Source organism: Maylandia zebra, linkage group LG14 (assembly GCF_041146795.1).
Source record: "Maylandia zebra isolate NMK-2024a linkage group LG14, Mzebra_GT3a, whole genome shotgun sequence".
In the NCBI taxonomy this organism is placed as follows: Eukaryota; Metazoa; Chordata; class Actinopteri; order Cichliformes; family Cichlidae; genus Maylandia; species Maylandia zebra.
In genome coordinates this window covers 19,348,714-19,359,090 of record NC_135180.1, presented here as the reverse complement: position 1 = coordinate 19,359,090, position 10,377 = coordinate 19,348,714, and the positions used below count along the sequence as shown (strand labels likewise).

General features: G+C 41.4%; 1 protein-coding gene across 1 annotated transcript; it reads left to right on the top strand.

The window, feature by feature from the left end:
* The first annotated feature begins 5,354 nt into the window (after positions 1-5,354).
* On the top strand, positions 5,355-9,965 carry zgc:114130 (mRNA decay activator protein ZFP36L1). Its single transcript, XM_076892406.1, has 2 exons — positions 5,355-5,634; positions 6,796-9,965. Exons 1-2 carry the CDS (start codon positions 5,581-5,583, stop codon positions 8,023-8,025), a joined length of 1,284 nt encoding a protein of 427 aa, XP_076748521.1. The 5' UTR covers positions 5,355-5,580; the 3' UTR covers positions 8,026-9,965.
* Positions 9,966-10,377: the final 412 nt, after the last annotated feature.

Genomic DNA, 10,377 nt, shown 5'->3' with positions numbered 1-10,377 from the left:
CATGTAACAGGGCGCACAGCTAATGCTACTGAGGTGATAGTAAAATCAATTCATGTTAAGTTACTTTGGAATGAGTGAGACTAAGTGTGCAACAGATCACCACAGATACCTCTGTCTTGCTATTTCATACAACTTGAATATTATTAATTAACACAGCATTTTAGATCTCATTCTAAAGACAACCAACACAGATCAAAAGGCAAAAACAGGAATAATAATAAATAACAATAAAACTGTAAGAACAAATGAAAACTATAATGAGACAGGAGGTATAGTGCAGCTACAGTACTGCGGTTAAAAACATTAACATGAGTCAGATCTGACATGTAATATTGTATTGTGGTAATAAAAGTTCCTTTGCCTGGAACTAGTAAATCCCAATGCACTGAAAAGTGCACCAGTTAAAGGGCAAAGATTGTGACATCACTGTTTGCAGACCTCTGTCACATGATATGCCTCAGTTTGTATGCTAGTGGTACTGCTTGTGTACATACAAATACAAACACAGCTGACTAATTTTCCTTCCTACTTTCCCTGAAAACAAAGAAGTTCAAAGAACTTGCATCTGAACTCTCCACCCTCACTCATTGTTTGTGCAGACATGTGTGCTGTTATCTTGTTACTAAACTTTCTCCATCCTTCTTCTCTTGCTTCCTAACTCTTGCTTCCTAATTGTATGCACATGAGTGAATTCCAGCGGATGGGAGAGGTAGAGAGGGAGGGTGTGATGTCAGAGGTCAAAGTTTAGATTCTGACCTTTGACCTCTTAGTAGAACCCAACTGTGTGGTAATTCTGTGTGTGTGTGTGTGTGTGTGTGTGTGTGTGTGTGTGTGTGTGTGTGTGTGTGTGTGTGTGTGTGTGCGCAAACCAAAAGGCTCTCTGTAATCACAATCACAAATGCACACACACAAACACGCGCACACAAGCAAGTGATGCAGGGGGTTACATTGTGAAAATGGGAGGGTGGCGAGGTGGGGTGGGGGTGAAAAAGGGGGAGAAAAATGGGAGCAGATGTTCATCAGGTCTACAAACCCCTCCTCCCTTCCCTTTATTTTTTTCCACTAGTAGTTGTAGCCTCTTATCTGAAGGAGGCTGTGTGGGGCTGTGGAGGAATGACTTCACTTAATCATGAGTTTTTCAATAGGCTGAGTGTGCGAGTGTGTAGAGGTTGTAGGAGCACACACAAGCACAAAAGTGCATGCGCACAGACGTCAGTGTAATGCAGTTGTTTTAATCAGGAAATCCACTCACATCCAATGGTGATGTTGTAATTATGGATTAGTCAGCTCTACTATCTACCTCCTACTCAACCTTCCATTCAGTTCTTATAACCCGCAGACAGCTCTTAGACGTCCTTCCTACTCACTGAAAACCAATATTGTTTGATCATCAAGGGGTTTGTTAAATATATCAGAAAACATGAATTGTTTTTACATCATTTCCCTGGAAACATCTTATTAGACTTGGCGTGCAGTATAGCCTAAAGTCAAATATCTCAGGCAATACAACCTCTGGAAACCTGTTCTAATATCTAGTAGATGTTGAATAATCACAAGCTTTCATGATGACTAATTACTCCAGTGCTGAAAGATTACGTGACCAAGCAACAGAATGCATCCTGTGGCACATTTTTATGCACCTGGTGGAATAATCCCAAATCTCTGGATGAACCTCGCTGCAGATCCAGCCTCGACAAAACAATCTCCACTTTCCATCCTTTATTGCCTTCTCTCTCTCTCTCATTTCCCCTGTTTCTTCTAAATAACCCCAATCCTGCCCCTTCATCGTCTCCTCTCCCCCCTCTTGCATCCATCTCTTTCCCCCTACCCAGCCCTTCTATCCCACACATTCACCTTGCTCTGTTATTTCCACACTGTGTGTGTGTGCATGGCTGTAGTCACAGAGGGCAGGCCATTAGTTTGTTAGTTGGTTCTGCAGCTCATTGAGCTCATTGTGCTCCAAAGGCCCTCCAGCCCAGCTGGACTCAACAAGAAGCAAGAACTCCCTTTCAAATCTCTCACCTCCTTTCTCCTCCCCTCCCCCTCTCCTTTAACCCCCACTGCCAGTAATCCCCAACTCAGCCCAAAGATTTAGTTTCTTCACAGAAGTAAACTGAACTTGCTAACCAAATAGCCAGCTTATAGCATTTGTTTGCCAAATTAACAAATTACCTCAAGGAACTTGTGTTGCTGACATCGTGCTAATGGTTTGTTGTTTACAGTGTCAGAGGAGGTAAAAACACACACACAGTGCCCACCTCTTAAGATGTAGAACTAATTAGAGCAACTTCTAATGTCACTTTCTGTTGAAGACACACAGCTGCATTAGCACTGGTTTTGTTTTATCCCGGGACAATACACATTATAATCATTGTGCATCTAAAAGTTCATTTTCATGCCCTTACTGTGCATCTTATAAATTTAAAGCATCACAGCAAGTTGCGGTAAATTTATAGTGTAGCAGTTTACACATTCGCCTAGGAAGCAAAAGATCCCTGGACCGCTTGGAGGTTGAATCAGCAAGGCCATCCAGTGTAAACAATTGCCAAATCAAATGTGTGAGTGGTGCTTCCTTAAGAAGGAGTCACCACTCATATATTTGATTTGCCAAATTTAGTAGCCCAAATTAAAAAATATTGTTAATGTGTTAAAGGATTTTAGTTCATGCGATGACAAAGTGCACCGAGACAATAGCGGCAGGAGACAATATTTGGCAATGGTAGCAGTCTGGTGGTTATGACAGTGTTGCCAAATCGACCTATAGGATCTGCTTGGCCATGAAAGCCCATGGCATGAAGTTCCCCGGCTCAGTTTTTATGCTGACGTTAACTCCAGAGAAAGTTTGGCACTCTGTAGTTACTGAATAAGCAAAGCATTGGTGGCTTTTACACCATGTTCTGTAACTTTACATGGTCTGCACTCTGCTGTGGTTCAAACACACTTTGGAATAACCAGTTAAAGATGATGGACGAATATCTATGGGTGAAGAAATTTCATTAACTGACTACTTGCAGTGCTGGCACCCTGTTACAGTATTACACTCAGATTTATTGAACTCTGTATAATAACCAATTCTTTCCCTATGGCAATGGCACTGAAAACACCTGAATGCAAAGATTAAGAGGTATGGACCAATACTCTTGTCCATGTATGTTTGGACATTACTTCTAAAATATCTGCTAATAAAGCATCACAACAAAAGCAGGGACATAACTCAGAATTACACCGAATCACAAAACTAGAAATCGCTATGAATTTGCCAAAAATTGCAAAGCGATCTACAACTTTTGAAGGGTGAAAGACATACATATTACTTACAATGTGGTACGTGAGATTTAAGAATCTGTGTGGGCACACACACAGTTTATTATCATACTGTTTAATAGCAATTATGTGCAAAAGCAGCCAATTCATTTGCTTTCTACGGGAAAGGAAAAGTCACAAATAATGTGCAGTTTATTACTTATGTTGAGTAAACCCCCAACCTTCAGACTGTAGAGTGGGCCTGTACCATTACAGCTCACTGGGGGTGGAATAGATTGAAATCCTCTGTCAAACACACACAAACACGTTCGCACACAAAAAACACACACTTAATGGTGACCACTTGGCTGGAGCAAAACAAAGCTTTTCGGCAGGCTTTGTTCTCAGCTGAACTCATCTTTCAAAAGGGACTCAGAGCTACAACTTGGACTCAAGAACTTCTGAGGCAGACTGAGTCATTTTTGTCAACCTTTTAAGATGTTCCTCTGGTCCTGCAGGGATTTCATGTGGGCTGGATATCATTGGGTTGTTAATACCACTTGTTTAAACTTACAAATGAACTCAAGAATTTTCACTGATGCCACAAATGAACCTATTCTAAGGTAAACTTAAAAGTCCTAATCAGAATCAGTTGCAGAAGAAACTGAAAGCAGCTCACTAAGGTTGCAGCCAACAGTTTGCTTGCTTATGAATGCAGTCAAAATTGGTACGAGGTGTGACAGCCGAAGTCCTGGCAGATGTGTTTGTGCTTGCGTGTTCTTGATGTTTTGTCTTTGTGAGGACTGACTTGTCTTACTGTTGACAGAAGGGCTTGAATTTATGATTGTAGTGTCTAAGGTAAGGTTTAGACTCCCTGTCTTTGTAAAGGTAAAGGGACTAAACCTGTTGTTTTGTGTGTGTGTGTGTGTGTGTGTGTGTGTGTGTGTGTGTGTGTGTGTGTGTGTGTGTGTGTGTGTGTGTGTGTGTGTGAGAGAGAGAGAGTGGGACTAATCATCTCAAGGCTCTGCTCTGCAGTGGAATTTTTCACACATCTGTCTTCACCTTTGAAATCAACGCCTTCGTTCCTTCTTGTCTGTGTCATAGGGTTAGGCTGTCTCCACTTTTCTCCTTATCCACATTTAGTGCCTCAGTTTTCTGTTTCTTTGTTTTGTCCTTGAAATGGCCTTTTCTAGTTATGAGTCAGAAGCAGCACATCTGCAAAAGAAACCATCTGCCTGCATTTTCATTTCCTACTATGCATCAACTGAAAACAAGTATTTCAAGAGAACGGTGTAACAGTTGTCTGATCAAAGTAAACTCAAAAGGCCAGCCCTTGTGTACCAATGAACTAGAGATGTCATAAAACCACATATTCACTATAAGGAAAATACAGTGTTAGCAAATTAGTAAATTACTAAAATTTGAAAAAAAAAATGTACAAAAAAGACAGGGTGAATACAACAATCTGTTCTTTATTTTTAAACCAATATATTGGTTATATAAATTTCCTGGTATAAAGCGGAACAATCTCTTCTTTCAAATATTGTCTTCAGGTGTTCTACTTTCCACAATTAACAGATTTAATTATTAAACCAATTAAATATTAACATTTGTTTTTTGTAGGATAGCCTATCTATTTACAGCTTTCTAAGCTTGTGGTCATGCCCGGATCATCAAGCTACAGCTTTCCTACTATTTCTTAAATTCTTTTTTTATTTTCTTTTTGGTTGGACCCCCAGTTGTAAATATCCTCAGAATGCCCATTCATTGTGGTGATAACCCCAGACTGTCTGCTGAAATGAACAAGAGGGATAGTGAAAGACAGAGGTACATGGAGAAGAGAAGAGAAGAGAAGAGAAGAGAAGAGAAGAGAAGAGAAGAGAAGAGAAGAGAAGAGAAGAAAGAGCAGTTAAAAAAAAAGAACTATTAAAAAAAGCTATGAAATACGCAAAACTAAGAAATCTAGCCTATATATTGTGTAATACCCAAATCAGTGAAGCTAGGCGATAGATAATGCATATTATACAATCTTATAATCAATTTTCAACTTATAGTCAATAAATGTATTTATTTATTTATTTATTGCATATAATCCCTCATTCTCATCCTTCTTTAGAACCGCAGGATGTGGAAAAACAACTTTTTGCAGAATCCACAGAGGCGTGGGAGTGGCCAACAGTGGTGCTAGGTTTTAAATCCACACGTGGTCCGGGTCTTGGGCTTGTTTAGCACCCATACATAACTAGAAACTTCTGACCATCTCATGCCAGCGAGTTGCCCACGTCTATCGCGGCAGGGGCAGACGGGATCGGACGAAGGTTTTGATAGCTCAGCAAAATGCCATCTTATCCCCTGAACCAGTTTGCTGAGCTGGAAGAAATGATGTGCAAGGTAAACCAAACCCCCATAAGAGCGCAAAAGAAAGTTTAGCGGAGAGCGAAAGTTGGCTAGGTCGGGGAGAGGAGGAGGGTGTTAGCCTGCTAGCTGCGCTGTTACGGAGTTTGCGGTCTCCATGTTATCTTTTCGAGTCTGCTTTAGTGGATAAAATGTGTCAGGCTTTCTCTTTTAAGACTCTTCGTCTGTCTTTTGACTGTTCTGTAACCTGAAAGTTTAACTCTGACCAGACGTTAAGTTGCCAGAAAGCAAGTTGTTGTAGTCCATCGCAACTTGGGCCCATGAAATTATCGATTTCATTATCGAGCCTAGTTTGTGATTTTCTCTCAACGCCGGTTAATTAACGTCATTAATTATTAAAGGTCGCTGTTTTCGTGCTAATAGCTTCTTCGATAGACAGTTCGCCAGTAAAGCATCTTATTTATACACATAACCCCAACAAGTTAAGTCACAAAAGTCATGGCTAACAGACTAAAGTCCCCAGTTAGAGCTGTGTTGAAGTGTAGAGGTCCTAAACTTGCTCGAAGTGGGGAAAAAAAGTTTTGTAATACTTTTGTTTGTTTGTTGTTAAAGTTAACATTGCGTATTTTATTCCGTGCACTGAATGGAAACATTGTATAGCTCGTCTTAGTTATCAGAGCAAAAAACGTGTCTTGAAGGTTTTTTTTTTTTTTGTTCCTTAGGTTTAGATGGACGAATCCAAAAATCAAACGGAAAGAGGGGTGACGCTACGTATTACAGATTTGAATCTAAAATATCTGAATTTGTCGTGCCAGTACAATGCAGCACAAAATAAGCATATGGATGGATCGATGTGTCAAAAATTTATTTTGACGACACAAGTTGAAAAAGTGTGCTTTTTATGTACTTGTATACAAATGCCCAGTACCTCCCCACCCCCGAAACTTGGTTCTTGATGCTTGAATCTATCAGGGCACCTGACTCAAAATATTTCCAATGAAAACATTTAACAGAAATGTGCAAATAGAGCAGAAGATGTAACCTTTAGTGTTTAGTGGTAATAACAAAAACATATATTAATGTCTAACATAAACTGGCATAAACTAGTTAGCAAATGTATAAGTTTTAAAATTGCTGAATACTAATAGTAGCTTGTACAGGCTAATGATGTGGACTTTTTGTTTTTTTTAAATACAGCATTTACTGAATCTCAATCTGAGGGAGCCGAACAGAACAGTGCCATCCCTAAGTCTGGCCATGAGAACACCAGGTTACATCGGCGAGCCATGTCGAAACACTTCATTTTCCCTCTCCTCCCTGTCTTGCCTGCCCACTAATGCTTCGGACAGTGCACTTCTGACCTCCAACCAACGGGGACAGCAATCAGAGAGTGATCTACTTTCCCAGCTTGGTAATTCCACGCAGTGGGAGAAGCCAGGCTTCTTTTCCCAGCGCTCTCTCAGCATGGTAGAGACCAGTGGTGCAACAAGAGCAAGTCTAGGCTGGCCTGTGACAGGCACAAAATCCTCCCAAAGTGACATCAGCTCCGCCACACTGAACACCAGTTCCTCCTCGTCTGTGTCTGCCTCCTCTTCGTCGCCGCGCTATAAAACCGAACTGTGTCGGTCTTTCACCGAGAACGGCTTGTGCAAGTATGGGGGGAAGTGCCAGTTTGCCCATGGGCCAGAAGAGCTACGTGATCTAAACAGACATCCAAAATATAAAACTGAGCTGTGCCGTACGTTTCATACCATCGGCTTCTGCCCCTATGGGATCCGCTGTCACTTTGTTCACAACAGCGAGGAAGAAAAGAAACTTTCATTCTCTCGTTCTTCCTCCTCAAGCCTTCCTCAGCAGCTGCCCTCCACCTCCTCCTCCCGCTCCCATCGGCCACGTCTTATCCGGCAGAGTTTCAGCTTCTCTGGGTTTCCCTCAGCTCCCCACCAGGCCTTTCAGTCTGCCCTCACGCCTCATGTTTCTCTTGCCACCACCTCATTCACATGCCCACCAACGGCCTCTTCTCCTTCCTGCGCAGACATTACTGATCTTCTCTCCCATGCCTTTCTAGAAATGAACTCTGCCTTTGAGGTCTCCCCCGCTCAGCAGCACCATCCTCCCGTGGGTCCGGATCCCAGGTCTCCATTCATGCCCTCCCCTGACTCCGGCTATTCTCCGAGTGGGTTATCTCCAACGAGCTCCCCTTCCTTACAGCAGAGTCCCAGTGCTGCGGGGGTCCTTTCAGGGCCACTTGGTGTTAGATCCCTGTCCCACACTTCTCTCTCAGACCAGGACCAGGATGGGATCAGCTCTGCTGGTTCACTGAGCGGCTCAGAATCATCTGGTGGCATTAACGAAGCTAACGGCAAACGTCTGTTAGTTTTCAGTCAGCTCTCTCTTCCTGAGGATGCCACTGGGTTCTGCCTTTAAGCTGCAGATTGCTGGAACATGTGTACATGAGTATCCATACGCAGAATATCCACTGCGCACGTAGCCATACTTAAGAACACAGACCCTTAAACGCACACTCCCCGCTCACACACTGACTGACAACTAAGACATTTTTAGCATTCTGTGTGAAAAAATGACTGGGTGACCTAACACGCTGTCACACTGCACGCCACTGTCATTTGCACAAGGCACAGTGATGCTAAAACTCCAGTTTGTATGTGGCGGATTCACCAAAACGGTATATCTCAAAACAGATGTTTTAATGGTGTCCTTAAAAACCTTTTGAAGCTTTATCAAAATGATATGCTAGGATGGCAAAGTCCAACAAAGAATTTTGTAATCACAGTGTGAATTTAATTTCCTCCTGTCAGCATACTGCGACAGATCTAAAGAATGTGAGAAAGCCAAAGACATCTGTTTGTTGCTCGTTCGTTTCAGTAGGACAAACACGATGTGACGGTATGTTTAGGAGTTCTTCCATCTAATGTACACTGTATTGTTTATGTAATGTTTATAAGCTCGTGAAGTAGTGTTTTTGTTTTTCGCCCTTCCCTCTTGTGGTTGTACCATCTGGGGGCTGTGTTTAGATCGCTGGCCTCGAATCTGAATGTTACGTTTTTAAACAATGTATACCTGTAGTGTTATTTACCAGGTCTTGTTACGTTGTTGAACCAAGATTTGCTGCTGTGTTTGGAGAGATGCGAGCATGGGGTGAGAGTCTTCTTTTATATCAGGAGAGTAAGCTAGTGTGAGCGGAGGCGTTGCGTTTCTGCGGCTACTGCAGATGCTTTTTGGGTTCTCGTGCATTATTGACAAACCTCAAGCAGTCAAGTGTCAATTTGCCAAATTTAAACCACTCTGCAGCAGAGTGAAAAGTGACTCAGTCAGGAGAGCTTGGGTGCATATGGGTTCATATTGCACGGTTGGGAAAGCACAAGGTACCAGGCGCTGAATATCCATGCCGGGAGCTAGCCAATTAGTTCGATATGAAATGATGAGGTCAGAGCTTGAAGCCAGGTGACTATTTTCTGAGAAGTTGTCGTTTGTGGTGCTGAAGTGTTCGGGGTTTTCTTTGTTGTTTTTGTTTGTTTGTTTTTTATCTCAAACACAAACATTCCCAGTAAGTTTTTGTAAAGTGAGACTCTCACTCCGTCACTCCATCTCTCTGTTATTCAGTATTAATCTTTTTTTTTTCTCTTTTCTGTTGATGCCTTTGTTGTTAAGACTGAAAAGTATCCTGGTCACATGCATGCGTAATATGCTCCCAGGTCTTTTTTTTTTTTTTTTTTTTTGCCTTACAAAGCTAGAGTCAGCCTACTGTAGGGTTAGAGGTATGTGTGCTTAGTGTTTTAGAAAATGTTACTTGGCTGTTTATTGTTTTTTTCTTGTGTTAATGATGTAGTTGGTCTATTTAAAAACAAAAAAACCTTTTTCATCAGCGTGTTTAAGGCCTGTTTAGTGGTAAAGATGATCTTTAGTAAATTAATTTCTTTAATTTATTTTTAACATATTTATAGAGGACTTTTGAGTTGTTAATGCTTGCATCAAGTTTAATATATTTTGCTTTTTTGTACTGGAAATAAAGGAGTTTGTTTTTTTTTTTAACTGTCTTTCTTTGACTTCTGTTTGCCACCTGCAGGTAAAAAGTGAAGATTTTAACATTTGATGTGCAAACTGCTTTTATTGAATAATGCAGATGTTTAAAAGGGAGGGGGTTTAAATATATGCTATGCTGGCGTTAATGTAGCGTTGGCAAAAAGGCTCACAGGATGTAAGGTTTTAGGTGCAGGAAACCAGTGAACTGTCATTTCTGCTTTTCGTTTATCACATTTCCCCAGTGACCTGTGCCGTTGAGGTTAACCGTATCTATACAATAAAATAATTCCATTTGAGCTCTAAACCTCATTCATGAAGCTCATCTCAAGTTTATTTCCTCTAGATGGCTAACCTTTAAAGTATTCATGCAGTAGTTTACACTACACAAGTATTCCCTATACTTCCAGGATTAAGAAGTATTCTGTGATGCAGTCTCAAGGTGAAGAGTGTGAAAGCAATACTGATGAGAGCCTTTGAAATCCAGGAAAAGTCTTGGCTTTTTATTTTCCCTACAAAGCTTAGCCTTCGCTTCTTAAAGGGAAAAGTGATACTTGTGGATTTTAAAAACTCAGTGGCTGCTGGAGTCTGAAGCGAAGTCTCGGGGTTAAAAATGAGGAAAGCACTGTGGTCTCTCGCATCCTCGAAGTTCAGGTGCAGCAGTGTGTTTCTGGCAGCAAATTTGCAAATCAAAATGGATTTAAGCGAGTTTGGCAGTGCAGTCATGGCTGTCCCGGC

What these genes read in the sequence shown, in the direction of transcription:
- zgc:114130 (XM_076892406.1), top strand. Translation starts at nt 5,581, where the DNA reads ATGCCATCTTATCCCCTGAACCAGTTTGCTGAGCTGGAAGAAATGATG. An exon ending in TGGAAGAAATGATGTGCAAG is followed by an intron (nt 5,635 to 6,795) that starts GTAAACCAAACC and finishes TTTTAAATACAG; the next exon opens with CATTTACTGAATCTCAATCT.